We start from the raw sequence: 17683 nt of genomic DNA, 5'->3' as shown, positions 1-17683 counted from the left end.
CGTGCCACGCAGTTGAGGCCATGGGCTCCATTGCCCATGCAATACCGCTTGGATGGTGGTGAGAGGGGGGGCGTGGCGGGGGGGCGCCTTGTGCAGATCTCTTGTCCTCTTTCCTTGTGTTAATGGCAACTGTATCATACTTATAAAACTACTGCACAGTATGCTGGAAATAGGAAATTATAAAAGAAAACGTTTTTGATTTAAGAAGATCAATAAAAGGGGATAGGATCCGTGTGGTAGAGCTCCCTCCATCTGCGCTGAACCAGAATGAGGTCTCGGAATGAGACTACTGAAAAAGTATGTTGATATGATACTCTGCTTAATTATAGGTCAGTGTTTTAGAAGTTCATCAGTCATACTACGTTATACGTTCTACATCGTGTCTGTACACTATGTGATAAAGCGTTTCTATTAACATTTTTTTAATGCTATGTATTGCGTTTCTTCAAGTGTTTTACTGTGTGTTTACTCTTATCCTAATTTACACTATGTGTAAAAAAATCTGCGTTATTATAATAACAGAGCCCGCATCTCGTGGTCTTGCGGTAGCGTTCTCGCTTCCCACGCCCGGGTTCCCGGCTTGGATTCCCGGCGAGGTCAGGGATTTTCTCTGCCTCGTGATGGCTGGGTGTTGTGTGATGTCCTTATGTTAGCCAGGTTTAAGTAGTTCTTAGTTCTAGGGGACTGATGACCATAGATGTTAAGTCCCATAGTGCTCAGAGCCATTTGAACCATTTTTATAATAACAGATTTAAGGTGGCGCCTGGTTCAATAACCGGCCACGATTATGTGATAACATGCAGAGTGAAGAAAAATGTTATACCTGTCGCTGGGTATGTGATTTCTCAGCCCAATTCAAAACAAAATTGTATCTAGAAGAACCTAGTACCACCAACAGGTTTGACAGAAACACGATTTTATAAACGAGGCTCTGGAAGCGCTGTTCTGCTTGCGGCATGACCAACAACAGGCAGCATGAACTTGGCGCTCTACCAGAACAGTCCCGTTAGTTCAGTGACACAAAATAGTGCTGTGCGGAATGAATATTCAGACTCGTCAATGCGCGAGTACCTTTCGCGACAAAGATATTTTTCCCCCGGTAAAAGCGTCAAACAGTATTGAAATTATACTTCCACAGTGTGGTGTCTTGTGTACATCTTTCTGTTACTATTATTTTTATTTAAACATTAAGACATAGTATGAAACTTACACTCAAGCAAACGATTCGCTTTGTTTAGTCTATCACACAAATAAACCCAATAGAAAATAATAGTGGATACAGTAACATCGTTTGTATCCAGTGAGGTACAAAAGACACAATAGGCAGGTTACACAAGATTGCACATTATGCTACACATAATAATTCCACTCAGTATGTCTGAAGTCCAGGCTTCTATTCACAATTACAGTACATACATGTACGAGCAATTTTATCTTTAGAGAAGATAACCACAACTACCACCTTACACTGACACACACTTCGCCACTCGCTGGATAGTACTTCGCTGGACCCTAAGCAACACATCTGCATTCAGATACTGCCGAAGCAGCGTGGACGCGAAATATTATGTCATGTACATCCATGGGTGATCTATTAGAAACTCATTCTGGGTAAGTGAAAAAAATACTTCCAATGGCTCTGAGCACTATGGGACTTAACATCTATGGTCATCAGTCCCCTAGAACTTAGAACTACTTAAACCTAACTAACCTAAGGACATCACAGAAATCCATGCCCGAGGCAGGATTCGAACCTGCGACCGTAGCAGTCACGAGCTTCCAGACAGAAGCGCCTAGAACGGCACGGTCACACCGGCCGGCGGGGTAAGTGACCTCACGAAAAAAAACTAGCGGATTAAGGTGCGGGGAATGTGGAGGTCACGACAATGGACCAATCCATTTGGCTCGAAGCGCTTCATTTATTAGTTTCGCACATTCGTTCCAAAGTCTGACGCTGCATCATCATGCTGAAAACATAGCTGTCACCGAGCAACAAGTGGAACCTTTTGTAATGTGTCAGACACAGTACTGCAAAGATACGTACGATACACGGGCGCATTCAAATCATCCAGCAACGGGACTGAAAGTCAATCGAAGGAACACGAAAGAAATGAGAAGTAGCAAAAACGAGAACAACGGGAAATTTAACATCAGGATTGGTAATTACGAGGTATATGCAGTTATATAATTCTGGTAACTAGGCAGCAAAATAACCAATGACGGACGGAGCACGGAGGTCATACAGAACAAACAAGCACTGGAAAAAAGAGCATTCCTGGCCAAGAGAAGTTTGCTAGTATGAAGCATAGGCCTTAATTTGAGGAAGAAATTTCTGAGAACGTACTTTTGGAGCACAGCATTGTATTGCAGTGAAACACGGAGTGTGGGAAAATCAGAACAGAGGAGAATCGAAGCATTCGATAGGAGTGTAAGTAGGCTGTTTAGGTTTTTTTATTGGTAACACCGCCGCCACGTAGCGCTCTGTATAAAAATCACTGGCTGTGCCGTGTGCAGTCTGTGGCTAGTTTGCATTGTTGTCTGCCATTGTAGTGTTGGGCAGCGGCAGCTGGATGCTAACAGCGCGTAGCGTTGCGCAGTTGGAGGTGAGCCGCCAGCAGTGGTGGACGTGGGGAGAGAGATGGTGGAGTTTTGAAATTTGTAAGAATTGGTGTCATGAACTGATATATATATTATGACTATAAAGGTAAACACATTGTTTGTTCTCTATTAAAATCTTTCATTTGCTAACTGTGCCTATCAGTAGTTAGTGCCTTCAGTAGTTTGAATCTTTTATTTAGCTGGCAGTAGTGGCGCTCGCTGTATTGCAGTAGCTTGAGTAACGAAGATTTTTGTGAGGTAAGTGATTTGTGAAACGTATAGGTTAATGTTAGTCAGGGCCATTCTTTTGTAGGGATTTTTGAAAGTCAGATTGCGTTGCGCTAAAAACTATTGTATGTCAGTTTAAGTACAGTCGTGTATAATTTTTGTAAGGGGACGTTTCAGGAGATACCTTAGAAGAATGTTGAAAATCAAGTGGACTGAAAAGGAATGACGAGGCTATACGCGGTATCAGCGAGGAAAGGAATATATGGAAACCACTGACAAGGAGAAGGGACAGGAGGAGGGGACATCAGTTAAAACATCAGGGGATAACTTTCATGGTAGTAGTGGGAGCTGTAGAAGTTAAAAACTGTAGAGGAGGACAGAGGTTGGAATAAATGCAGCAAAAAATTGAGGACGTAGGTTGCAAGTGCTACTCCGAGGTGAAGAGGTTGGCACATGAGACGAATTCGTTGCGGACTGCATCAGACCAGTCAGATTTATGACCCAAGAAAAAAAAATGGTATAGGCCCAAAAGAACTCCTTCTGCAATTCCACTCCACAGGTTGATGGCAAAGTATGCCCAAAAGCTACATTCACAGGTGACATGCCGGTTGTGTCCCGATTAATAATGGATGTTGTGGACGTTGAAAACGCCTTCAAGTCTACTCAGTGAGCTACGACGGCTGGTACAGTAAATGTGGAGTGGTACACGTTCCTCTGTACAATAGAATGCGCTGCACGATGTAACCGTTGCCATCACCTCGTTTTCATTCATCTGTTTTCAAAATGTGCCCGATCTTATTTTGATGTATAAATTTTTGACTTACCTGGATGAGGAATCCTATATGTCTCTCTGGTTTGATCTATGTTTAACTTTCCCTTATTTTGGGTGGCTACACGTTATTCTTCGTGTCTTATGTCGTGTACGTCGATGTTGGAGGAGTCCGTAGTACGGGAGTCATCATCCGAACCAACGCAGTCGTCTCTTTGACGTCCGCTACGATGCCTGTAAAGTCTCATTTTCTTATAGATGGTGTGTTCTCTCTTATCAATATGGTCTACTAGTTCATTTAGTTGTTCCCATTTGTGTGAGCCGCTGAGCGTGTGTTGTAGTGTTACTGTTATGATTACTGTTGTGTTAGGCCGTGGGTGTACTGCTCACAGTACAACACGATGTGTTCAGGGGATCCTTGTTCGCCGCACTGGCAGTTGCCGTCCCAGAAAGTGAGAAACGATGTAGCTTCGCTGGATATGGGCCGTGGCCTGCCTGGAAATGAACCATGATGCGGCCGGGATTGACGTAGTTGGCATGATTCACCCGTAACCGTTCCCCGATGTTCGGAAAAAAGTTGTACACATGACGGCCTTTGTCTCCTGTTGCCAGACAACCAACCACCCAGAGTTCGATGCATTCCGCTTTAATTTCCTTGATTTTATCACGTCTTCCTCTTTTAAGCCAGTAGCATGCGGTCCCATGTCTGACCTTTATGTCGATTGGGAAGACACCCAACAGCGCACAAAGCGCCTCTGTTGAGATGGTGCGGTTTGCCCCCGACAGCTACATGAGGACACTCCTTTGTCCACACCTCATTGCTGTCCTGCTGGTCTTTAGAGCAAGTCCATGTGCGCATCACTTGCCGCGAAGCCCACCGCCTAATCATAGAGAGCGCTGTGGTTCGCTCTGACGTCTCTAATTGATTGTCTGTACAGTGTGGGGTTTACGCATGCGGATTTAAATAGAGTATTTCCTCTGCTTTACCAATAGTTCCTCTTTCAATGTTTTTTTATGTATTATGACCATGACACATTGCTCCGAGATTTAGAATACAATCCAGAACACTGGTGAAAAATATGTTTATCGGTAACTCGTAAGCAACCATCTCTTTTCCCCTTTCCGGGCAAATAATTTCTCTGAAAATTCTTCTATCATCTGAAACTGGACTGAATACTTTTGAGTCTAACACCACACACAAACGGGTTCGATTCTCGGCAGGGTCAGGGATTTTCTCTGCCGCGTGATGACTGGGTGTTGTGCGATGTCCTTAGATTAGTTAGGTTTAAGTAGTTCTAAGTTCTAGGGGACTGATGACCATAGATGTTAAGTCCCATAGTGCACAGAGCCATTTGACAATTTTTTTTTTTACCACACACAAAGACGAGCGTTAGCGACATCGTTTGTGTAGGCAGTCTCATGTCTAGAAATGTAGTTTCCTAACTTGTTTGCAGTTTACATGTACTATACTATTTTATTCGTTTTTGCTTTGCACAGAGATTGAGGTACGCCACTGATTACTGATAACTCGTATTGAATAAAATGCGAAAGACAAATTTGTAAAAGGAGAACTGGAACGTCGAGACACAGAGATAAGCAATAGAATAATAGGCAGCTGCTCGTTGGAGATAAGACGTCCAGGAGATATTGTACTATTTCGTACAGACGGCCAAGTGTGTGATAATTAAGGCATTACTTTTGTTTTCCCTTGTGCCGTTTTTCCCACAGATACCCAGGATCGGCATGGTTAATTGGATGTGGCAATTTTAGTAGAAGGGGTTCCAGAAATTAGTGTACCCCCACTGTCTCCGACTAGTGTAATCCATGGAATTGTGCGAAGGTGTTCAGATGTTTGCGAGCCGTGTAACTGAGGGGGGACGTGGGGACCAGCCCGGTATTCATCTAGGGGGATGTGGAAAACCGCCTAAAAACCACATCCAGGCTGGCCGGCACACTGGCCCTTATCGTTAATCCGCCGGGCGGATTCGATCCAGGGCCGGCGCGCCTACAGGAGTCCAGGAAGCAGCACGTTAGCAAGCTCGGCTAACCTGGCAGGTAATTAAGGCATTACATCATAGTGTAGAAAAGCGTGTATCCAGGCATAATTCAGCTGTGGGGTATTTTGAGTTGCACTTGCCACTGTAATAGCAGATAACTGAACTACAGTGTGACTAGTCGCTTTACATGTTTTTTGTGTACATAGTTCCGCGTAGTCCGCGCGTACACAACTTTCCCACTAGAGCGCGCCCCGCTAAGCACAACAGCGCAGGCGCAGCCCTCGTCAGTATCCGCACTACGAGATGGCGCTGCCTTAGAGACGGCCCAAATTCTGCTTCCGCCGATGCGCGTATTAATATGTAACACAGCCAATGAGTTTGCTTCTTACATAGAACCTCTTCTCCTCGCAGATCACACTCGTGCTGTGATACACAAACGCGTGAGGTATTATAACGAGTATACAGACCTCAGATTAGTCAGTCTGTATTTGTCTGCACCATTCTGAGCCAGTCATCCAGAACCAAGTTAAGTAATTTTTATGCTTGTTATTATTTTAATAAATGTGTGTGAATATTAATCAAGTTCTGTTTAAAGTAGGTCACCGTCAATCTGTTACTCTAAGCGTGCAAGTGGCATTTATACCATCTGACCTAATGGTATAAGGTAAACAACGCCACCATAAGACGACGAGACATATTTCTGACACTCACCTACTTCGTTATGGTGTGTACTGAAGGTCTTCTTACAGTACGCACACCACAATGTTAGTGTTAGATAACGAAAATTCATTTGCATCGACGCAGGAACCCTAACAATGGGCTCCCTAATCAGTGAAATTTTGACTGACGAGTCGTGCACCATTTGGAATCACAACAATGGTTTGGTTATGGTGCTGATCAGGAAACATAGGACGGAATAGATCACTAGGGCCATAATTCGAAGAGCCTTGGTTGCTGTCATCGTAGGGGAAGAGAGTATAGGAGTTAAAATTAAACGCCCACCACTAATCGTGGTAGGAAAGACGTACAAGATTCAACTGTTGATTATATTTACTTGCACCAACCTTATTGACACTTGCACAGTTTATCCATCCGCCGATGTATCGCTCCAGTGCTCTGGATACAACACTACTAACCTTTCGCAGAACACTACTTAACCTCTGCACTACCGATCACACCATACGTAACACATTCAGTAAAAAAAGAAACATCGATGTTGCCTCTAACAACATTAAAAAAATTGTTTTGTCATCTTCTTGAAGTCCCTGGTAAGTAGATTTCTGGTATCTTACAATAGTTAAGTCGCGGCTAGGTTCAAGACGGTCCTCTGCCGGGCTAGGTATGTCCTGTGCTGACCACTGACTTCTCTTACAGGCAGCAGACCCTCGGCGGGCCGGCAGGCTACACTCCCACTCGCACCTCAGGAAGCTGCCGCGTGCGCCGCCTTCTCCCCCTGCAGCCAAGAGGACCCCTGGTAAGTGACAGAGTGAGTGCATGAGAGAACAATAAGATGTAGGGATTTTTCACAACACGCGGAACCTGTTGCAGTCAATTCAGTCCGAAGATTGGTTTGCTGCAGCTCTCCGCACTAGTCTACCCTGTGCAAAACCTTTCGTCCTTCCATAAGTACTTCAACCTACATCTATTTGAACATACTCAATGTAGTCAAACATTGGTTTCAAATTTTTACGCCACACCAGTTACGTCACCAAACTGACTGATTCTTGATACCACAGAATGATCCTATGAACCGATCGGTTCTTTTTGTCAAGTACTACTACAAATAGCTTTTCTTCCCAATATGATTCAGTACCTCTTCATTAGTTGACTGATCTGCCCATCAAATCTTCACCGTTGTGCTGTAGCTCCACACTTCAAAAGCGTCTAGTGTAATAATGTCTGACCTGTCTAGTGTCCGCGATACACTTCTGCACAACACTAAACTCCATTTAATTACCTTCAGAAAACACTTATTAACATTTAAGTCCATGTTCGATGCTAACAAATTTCTTATTTCCAGAAACGCTTTTCTTGTAATTGCGATCTGCATTGTATATCCTCCGCAGCTAGGCCTTACCACTTATTTTGCTAGCAAAATAACAAAGATCATCTGGCTCTTTTAGAGTTTCATTTCCAATCTTAAGTCTCTCAGCATCACCCGATTGAATTCCATTGCCTTCGTTTTACTCTATCTAATTTTCATATATTAACATTCCTTTGAAGACACTGTCAATTCCGATATTAAAAATAAAATAATCATAGTTGTAAAGAGTTTTTATATAACAACAATGTGTTTCGTCGTGGTTAGAAATCATCAAATTAGGTAAAACTGTCAGATGACATTCATTGTGTAGCCTGGAAAAGTTCCAAGTCAGCCACATAAGACCGTCTGGACGAAAATCCGCTCGTCAGAATAACTAAAGGAAACTGAGGGAACCTTTAAACTTTTATAGCAAATATAACATGGAGACGTCTGTCTATAGAGGAATGACGGCCCATTTTTCAACCACAGAAGGTTGTGATGTTCGACTCTGGGGTGGACATTCGAAATCACTCCAGATGTCCGGACTCGGAACAGGCTAGACCAATTCAGGTATGTTATTGTCCACTGACCATCGCCTTATAGATGGTGCTTTACAACAGGCTGCATTTTGTCGCTCATCCAAACAATAATCGCCTCCGAACTGTTCCTCTACGATACGCAGTGTGGGGAACACACCCAGACCGCAAAAGACGTGCCCATACCTCGGAACACCTTCTCTTCCGTATTTGACAGTTGGCACCACAGGTGATGGAAGGTAAGGTTCTGCTGGCATTCGCAAACCGAAACCCCTGTATCGGATTGCCATAGAATATAGCGTGAGTCATCACTCCAGTCCACTCGTTTCCCGTCATCCACTGTCCAATGGCGCCACCGTTTGCACCATCTCAGGCGCCACTTAGCCTTGATTACAGAACTGTGTGGCTGATAAAGAGCTCCTCAACCACCGCACTGCGTTCTTTTTAACTTCCCACGCACATTCATTGAGCTAGCTGGACTGCTGATAGCACTAAAACTCACGAGTCATTCCTTCTGTTGAAAACTATTGATTTGTTACAACCATCACCCGCAATGCTCGACCGACCCTGTTAGTAGATGAAGTCTGCCTAGTCTTTGATCAGCTGTGGTTTTTCCTTAACATCGCCTCTTCTCAGTCACATCAATTGTCCAGTTCCGCAGCTTCCGAAGTGTTGAAATGTACTGCAGGTTACTCAGGTGACATCGAATAACTTGTTGACTTTCGAAATCAGCTACGGTCGCAAGTTCGAATCCTGCCTCGGGCATGGATGTGTGTGATATCCTTAGGTTAGTTAGGTTTAAGTAGTTCTATGTTCTAGGCCACTGATGACCACAGATGTTAAGTCCCATAGTGCTGAGAGTCATTTGAACAATTTTTTTTCGAAATCAGTAAACTCCCGCGACCGACTATTTATGCTGTTATTTCTTATCTACAGGCAACAAAATACTTCCCGACTCCTTTTGTACTGATGAGTCCTTCTCTTGTGACATATAATGCTACACAAATTCCGTAGTACACAAGGTGTCCAGATACTTCTGATCAGCTAGCGTATTCCATCACTGCTACCTTTGAGACTTCAAAGAGTGTATTCCAGTCAAGAACGAGAAAAGCTTTCTTTTAAATGTTCAAATTCTGTAAATATTGGTTTGGTATGTTAATATAGTGTGACGTGTGTTCCATACTTAAATAATAAAGTGTACTAGGAAACCACTATGTGGCCAAAAGTCTCAGAATATCTATTGTTGCATACAAGAAAGACAAGTAATTATGTGTACAATTACCTATTGCAAAATAGAATTGCCACTTCACAGTAGCATCCAATATGGGCGAAGATGATTAACGTGACCTCGAAATCGAAGTAATTACAGGTTAAAACATCCGTGTACCAGAACCCATGCAACTTCTGTGAAATCCTTGTAACAGAATACGCGAATATGTGCGCTTCCAACAGGATCATATCCTTTGCGAACTCACTCCTCTGTTTACTCTGTTCTGCAGAAGACACCTCAAGTCTCACCCATTTCATTCTGGTGGTGTCAGGCGGCTTTATTTCTCTTCGTGTTTCGAGACCTACCTTAAGTTAGGAAATACAAAATTTTGGAACCATACCTACTGATCACACAAGAAGCATTTCACAAACGTATACTTCAGGCGGTGTTCTCCCTCATTTCTCTTTTCAACATTCGAAAGCTCTTAGGTAGTTCAACAAATATGTTATGGAAAAATATGTTCGAGTACTGTTGGGGAAAAACATTGAGTTTGTGCAAGGTTGAACTATTTGTCGTTCACGTTAGACATATAAGAATGGATTGATATTAATTCAGCATCCGCATCACCTCTAACTTAAAAGAAATTCAGGTGCCTGAAAGCTTTCATGTTTCCATTAAATAATATGTGCCCCATTAAATAATATGTGCCCCGGAGATAACTAAGAAACGGATCATCTTCTTTGCGAAAGAAAGAGGTTTTAGAAAATTGTGCTTGGATAAACTTCCCATTAGACTCTTTCGAGACTGTGCCAAACATTTACCTGGGTTTAATTCTTATTTGGAGTGTGTCATCCATTTATAAAAACCTGTTCTGTTTGTCCGTTGCTGAGTAGTTACAGTCTCTTCCAAGTTTAACGTTCCGTAATAGATATATGCGTAGCAGTGCAGAAATGTTATTCAACTCTTGTGTACTACTTCTGCAGGTGAACCTGACAGCAGCTCGAGGGAAACAGTAACTCCAAATGTTCGCTTGTGCTTTGCAGTTAATGCTCACCAAAATAATCTCCGCTCACACCTCATTTGACTCAATTCCTTCCTGTACTGCAATTTACACTTCAAGCTGCAATCTACATAACCTTTCGTTTCCGACGAACACTTTGCTTTCTTCTAAAGATCTCGTTGCTAATGATTTCAGTTTTAAGCTAATTTTCATTTAGAATATATTAGCTGAGATTTTTAGAACTGCCTTAGTCAGTAGTTCTGTAATCTCTGAATATTCATGGGAGTTTTTTCAGCGAATCTGCTACGAGTATTTGGTTCGTTAAAAGTACATTTTTTTAAGCAGTTCTAAGAAACCCTTTCTTGCATTACACACACATTCGTCTACTTTGGTTGCCCTCGCTCGCATGAGCCGCTTACAGGTGCTTTTAAATTTTACTTCTGTGCGTCACCTCTAAGATGTCACAGCATAAACATTCGCAGAAATGCCAAATTCTTCCGTTGAACGCCAGAGACCCAGCGACAGCGGTAAGTGGCGAGAGAAGTGCAGAACACAGACAGCTGTTTTGCAACATCGTGTCCGATAGCAAGATTTTTCATCTCCGCCTTCTCTGTTATTCTATATTTTCGTCCATAATCTGTACTTAATGGCTAAAATGGCTCTGAGCACTATGGGATTTAACATCTATGGTCATCAATCCCCTAGAACTTAGAACGTAACCTAACTAACCTAAGGACATCACACAACACCCAGTCATGACGAGGCAGAGAAAATCCCTGACCCCGCCGGGAATCGAATCCGAGAATCTGTACTTAGCTACATGTTGTACGCCAACGGTTGACGTGAAGCAGTTACAGTTCTGATAATTAATACCTCCCGTTTCCCTGTACTTAGAATTTCTGCGTAGTCAGCTTCAGATTTTATCTACACCCACAGTTCATTATAACATGCGCTGAAGAGGGTAGTCTTAATCGTACTATACATTAAGGTTTCTTCTGTTTTTCTTATGTAGGCAGCTTGCTGCTTCCACACGTTTGAAGCCGCTAGCTTAATCAAGGAGCCAGTTTGTCTTACCTTTTTAGATACGTCTGAAAAAATGAACTTGTTTAGCATATACTTATAAAAAGTATATGTGTATATTGTTTCATAGTTCTTAACTATATTCTCTGCATAATTAACGAGAGAAGGCTATATCTAATCCAGAGATCATTTATGCGCCCTATCATTAAGAATCCTTTTTCTTCGTTTACGAGTCTAATATTAGTAAGTTCGTTCTGTTTGGGGAATTTGTATAGCCTAAATGGCATACACATACATTCTAAAGAGAACTCGTGACTGTAAATTTTAAAACTAACCAAGTTTAAAAATCGAATAATGTGGATTCGTTTCACTTTGTTTCCATTCATTGTGATGTACGTCAGATGACTTTAAAACCTCGTATGAAAAGTGTTCGTGTCTATTAACACGTAACACAATCTTATTTTGTTTAGGAGGACGAGGCAGTTGTTCAGTATGTGTCTTCGTCGTCGAATAATGACAATTATTCTTTACTTATAATGAGGTGTAGGGTACAAGTCGAGTGAATGCTAACCATCACTGTATTATTAATAAAAGGATGACAGTCGATGCTACATTTGGATTTGTTTTGGCATTTTGGCGGCATGTACGATCTGCTATTAACATAAACAGCATACTCTAAAACTGCCCTCACAAACTTCTAGGATTTTTAGAGGGGAATGAGTAGATAATATTGTGAACTGGAACCAAAGTATCGGTACGTACCGTTTCCGTACAATAGCCATTTGATAACATGTTGGTAAAGCGACCAGTTTCACAAGTAATTTATTAGGCATGACCGAGTACATCACATGTTCTACAATTCTTTTCATTGACAGCCAAAGAACTCGTTGACAGATTCTCTTGGTATTCTGCAAACATGAACTCAGCCAGTTGCTGTAACACTCACATGAATGAGGCTCGAACCAGGGCAGAAAAGTAGAACAGACGTCAAATGATATTAGACGATCCGACGTAAACACCCCCACCATGACTACCTTGTTGCATACCTACCTAGCAAACGTGTTTTCAAATAGCTGTAGTGCGGGAAAGATACGTTTCTGGACAAGGGTTCTAATTCAGAATATTGTCCACTCGGTGGCCTTTGCAGGTCTTATAATTTTGTAAGTGATATTTTAGAGCACTCCCTATAAGATCGTATGTAGATGACCATTTGGTTGCAAGCGGAAAAATACTGTAACAAGCAGCCTCAGTGTAACCGTGACTCCTTTCAATCAAAGTTGCAGTAGGGGCCGATATGAACTAGCTCCTCTGCATTCTAAAAGGAGAAGATGAAGAAGGAGAACTGAAGAAAGCCAACCCTTCTTCCTTTCTTATTCAGAGGAACTTCCGAAGAGGTGTCAGAAGTTGATTCACCTGCAGAGTCCGCCGGGGAATTTCACCAACATTAGTAGCAATATTTGTCAAAGTCTTCTTTTACAGTGGAAAGACGAATGGTGCAAATTTCTTACACATACCTTCCTAAGAACTGTCACTCCCCAAAGTAATCAATCTTACTGTTAGAGTATGAAGTCAGTGTGGTATCGTTCACCAACTCGTTGATATCGAGGTTATAAAATTAGCTCGATATACGTTATACGCCACTCTTCCCCAACTACTGAACATTAAGGCGTGTCACGCGAAAACCCACATATAACACTAACCTGTCGTGACACCAGTCAATGTCATTCTCTGAGAGGATTTGGGAATTTTGAGCGCATGTGTATCTATGGATAAAGATATCAGACTGTAAAATTGAATATATTGCAATTAACAGAAAATTAAACAGATTTCGAATTTTGGGTTAATGAAAGTAGCAAAATTCATATAAGAATGAAATAATGAACGGTCGCCAGCTCAATTAGGCACAATAATTAGGACATATATGTTTAAGAAAATTGTATATTAGGTAGCAGCAATTACCAATAATGCACAAAATAATAATCATAGAAAACAAAACTGTGCGAAACTTATACTAATAAGAGTTACACTCAAGATTATTACTTTAAACAGCACGGAAATGTTACTGCAAGAAGTGCAGAACTAAATTTGGACATGGATGGGGGGGGGGGGGGTTCTCACTTAACTGACATGTAACAACCACTAACAAAAAAAGACAAATAATATCACAATGTTTATACTCCCATTTATAGAAATATATCAGATTTCTTTAGTATCAACAATATTTCAATTACCTTCTAAGATGAGGAGTATATGGTGGGGACCCATAAACTGGTATAGTATCACTAGTTAAGCTCTGTGATTATTTCAGTAGCAAAGACTACTTCGAAAAAATTCACTCCTTAACTTCACATGGGTTAGTTTATATTTTACTTCTCAAGGCAAATTATTCAACACTCAACTCATTAACTACAACAACAAAAAACAATTATAGTAGTCGAGACTAAATTATGTTTCAGATAAGTTTAACGTATTTGTCTTTTTCATCACCTGTGAATCAGCTATTTCAGACAGTAACATTTACACTATCTGGTACTGTATCTTTTCAGAACGGTACTTTGCACTAAACTGAGAGTGCTTAAGCAAATTCCTAACTAACTAAATTCTCATGGTTTTAACTTCAACTTTTGCTAATCTTTGCACATTTGACCAACATAAATAAATCACTAATTCATTTGAAATACGAAACCCGGTTTTAAAAACACTTAGAAGAGGAACCTGCATAGCTTCATGATCAAGATAGAAGTTGTGGTTCCAAACACAGATTTATAGCATTAGGATTATTATTAAAGTCACTCACACAAAGTAACTGGTCCATGTTCTGATGTATATCTGTATGCATGAAGTTAGTGGAGCAGTGCCAAAGTTGTGGTGGTAAGCGACATGGCGGCTAGCTGTCCTCACGGCTGTTGATGTTTGAATGCTGTATAAAGCTACTTGTTGGCGACGGATTTTTAAAGTCTTTGAGACATTCCTTATTGGAGAGAGTACTAGGCAACAGCCAAATCCACATCCGAGGCAAAATTCTTTGCAAAACGGCTTCCAGTTGCCTCCCTTGGCACACTCGATGTGTACCTTGCAACAGCTAACCACTGACTGCGCACTGTTCCCGCCAAGTAGCCGCCCCGTTCGACCGCCAAAGCTACATTTTACATCTCGCTCTGCCACTTCCGTTGCGAAGGGACTTCCCTATGTCTTTTATATTTTACAAACACAAGTGCCCTAAGCATGTACCAGCTTCAAATACACATTGTTTTTCTTAGAAATATCCACATATAAAATTTCGTTATTTTAAACAATCATTCATCTTTTCAAGTATACAGGGTATTACAAAATGGTACGGCCAAACTTTCAGGAAACATTCCTCACACACAAAGAAAGAAAATATGTTATGTGGATATGTGTCCGGAAATGGTTACTTTCCATGATAGAGCTCATTTTATTACTTCTCTTCAAATCACATTAATCGTGGAATGGAAACACACAGCAACAGAACGTACCAGCGTGACTTCAAACACTTTGTTACAGGAAATGTTGAAAATGTCATCCGTTAGCGAGGATACATGCAGCCACCCTCCGTCGCATGGAATCCCTGATGCGCTGATGCAACTCTGAAGAATGGCGTATTGTATCACAGCTGTCCACAATACGAGCACGAAGAGTCTCTACATTTGGTACCGGGGTTGCGTAGACAAGAACTTTAAAATGCCCCCATAAATGAAAGTCAAGAGGGTTGAGGTCAGGAGAGCGTGGAGGCCATGGAATTGGTCCGCCTCTACCAATCCATCGGTCACCGAATCTGTTGTTGAGAAGTGTACGAAAACTTCGACTGAAATGTACAGGAGCTCCATCGTGCATGAACCACATGTTGTGTCGTACTTGTAAAGGCACATGTTCTAGCAGCACAGGTATAGTATCCCGTGTGAAATCATGATAACGTGCTCCATTGAGCGTAGGTGGATGAACACGGGGCCCAATCAAGACATCACCAACAATGCCTGCCCAAATGTTCACAGAAAATCTGTGTTGATGATGTGATTCCACAATTGCGTGCGGATTCTCGTCAGCCCACACATGTTGATTGTGAAAATTTACAATTTGATCGCGTTTTAATGAAGCCTCATCCGTAAAGAGAACATTAGCACCGAAATGAGCATTGACACTCTGTTGGATGAACCATTAGCAGAAGTGTACCCGTGGAGCCCATCAGCTGCTGATAGTGCCTGCACACACTGTACACGGTACGGAAACAACTGGTTCTCCCATAGCACTTTCCATACAGTGACGTGGTCAACGTTACCTTGTACAGCAGCAACTTCTCTGACGCTGACATTAGGGTTATCGTCAACTGCACGAAGAATTGCTTCGCCCATTGCAGGTGTCCTCGTCATTCTAGGTCTTCCCAGTCGCGAGTCATAGGCTGGAATGCTGCGTGCTCCCTAAGACGCCGATCAATTGCTTCGAACGTCTTCCTGTCGGGACATCTTCGTTCTGAAAATCTGTCTCGATACAAACGTACCGCGCCACGGCTATCGCCCCGTGCTAATCCATGCATCAAATGAGCAACTGCCAACTCCTCATTTGTAAACATTGCACTGACATCAAAACCACGTTCGTGATGAGCACTAACCTGCTGATGTTACGTACTGATGTGCTTGATGCTAGTACTGTAGAGCAATGAGTCGCATATCAACACAAGCACCGAAATCAACATTACCCTCCTTCAATTGGGCCAACTGACGGTGAATCGAGGAAGTACAGTACATACAGACGAAATTAAAATGAGCTCTAACGTGGAAATTAAGGGTTTCCGGACACATGTCCACATAACATCTTTTCTTTATTTGTGTGTGAGGAATGTTTCCTGAAAGTTTGGCCGTACCTTTTTGTAACACCCTGTTGTTGTTGTCGTTGTGGTCTTCAGTCCTGAGACTGGTTTGATGCAGCTCTCCATGCTACTCTATTCTGTGCAAGCTTCTTTATCTCCCAGTACCTACTGCAACCTACATCCTTCTGAATCTGCTTAGTGTATTCATCTCTTGGTCTCCCTCTACGATTTTTACCCTCCACGCTGCCCTCCAATGCTAAATTTGTGATCCCTTGATGCCTCAAAACATGTCCTACCAACCGATCCCTTCTTCTGGTGAAGTTGTGCCACAAACTTCTCTTCTCCCCAATCCTATTCAATACTTCCACATTATTTATGTGGTCTACCCATCTAATCTTCAGCATTCTTCTGTAGCACCACATTTCGAAAGCTTCTATTCTCTTCTTGTCTAACCTATTTATCGTCCATGTTTCACTTTAATACATGGCTACACTCCATACAAATACTTTCAGAAATGACTTCCTGACACTTAAATCTATACTCGATGTTAACAAATTTCTCTTCCTCGAAAACGCTTTCCTTGCCATTGCCAGTCTACATTTTATATCCTCTCTACTTCGACCATCATCAGTTATTTTGTTTCCCAAATAGAAAAACTCCTTTACTACTTTAAGTGCCTCATTTCCTAATCTAATTCCCTCAGCATCACCCGACTTAACTCGACTACATTTCATTATCCTCGTTTTGCTTTTGTTGATGTTCATCTTATATCCTCCTTTCAAGACACTGTCCATTCCGTTCAACTGCTCTTCCAAGTCCTTTGCCGTCTCTGACAGAATTACAATGTCATCGGCGAACCTCAAAGTTTTTATTTCTTCTCCATGGATTTTAATACCTACTCCGAATTTTTCTTTTGTTTCCTTTACTGCTTGCTCAATATACAGATCGAATAACATCGAGGAGAGGCTACAACCTTGTCTACTCCTTTCCCAACCACTGCTTCCCTTTCATGTCCCTCGACTCTTATAACTACCATCTGGTTTCTGTACAAATTGTAAATAGCCTTTCGCTCCCTGTATTTTACACCTGCCACCTTTAGAATTTGAAAAAGAGTATTCCAGTCAACATTGTCAAAAGCTTTCTCTAAGTCTACAAATGCTATAAGAATAGGTTTGCCTTTCCTTAATCTTTCTTCTAAGATAAGTCGTAAGGTCAGTATAGCCTCACGTGTTCCAGTATTTCTACGGAATCCAAACTTATCTTCTCCGAGGTCGGCTTCTACTAGTTTTTCCATTCGTCTGTAAAGAATTCGTGTTGGTATTTTTCAGCTGTGGCTTATTAAACTGATTGTTCGGTAATTTTCACATCTGTCAACACCTGCTTTCTTCGGGATTGGAATTATTATATTCTTCTTGAAATCTGAGGGTATTTCGCCTGTTTCATACATCTTGCTCACCAGATGGTAGAGTTTTGTCAG

General features: G+C 41.8%; 1 protein-coding gene across 1 annotated transcript in view; it reads left to right on the top strand.

Moving 5' to 3' along the window:
* Positions 1 to 267: 267 nt before the first annotated feature.
* The window catches only part of LOC126335840 (brachyurin-like), a 66552-nt gene continuing 49136 nt past the window's right edge, over positions 268 to 17683 (top strand). Inside the window, exons 1-2 of the mRNA XM_049999309.1 lie at positions 268 to 297; positions 6967 to 7066. Of these exons, the coding sequence (XP_049855266.1) occupies positions 268 to 297; positions 6967 to 7066 (130 nt within the window). The remainder of the gene's footprint in view (positions 298 to 6966; positions 7067 to 17683) is intronic.

This window comes from Schistocerca gregaria, chromosome 2 (assembly GCF_023897955.1).
Source record: "Schistocerca gregaria isolate iqSchGreg1 chromosome 2, iqSchGreg1.2, whole genome shotgun sequence".
NCBI lineage: Eukaryota > Metazoa > Arthropoda > Insecta > Orthoptera > Acrididae > Schistocerca > Schistocerca gregaria.
This window is presented reverse-complemented; position numbering and strand designations above follow the sequence as displayed.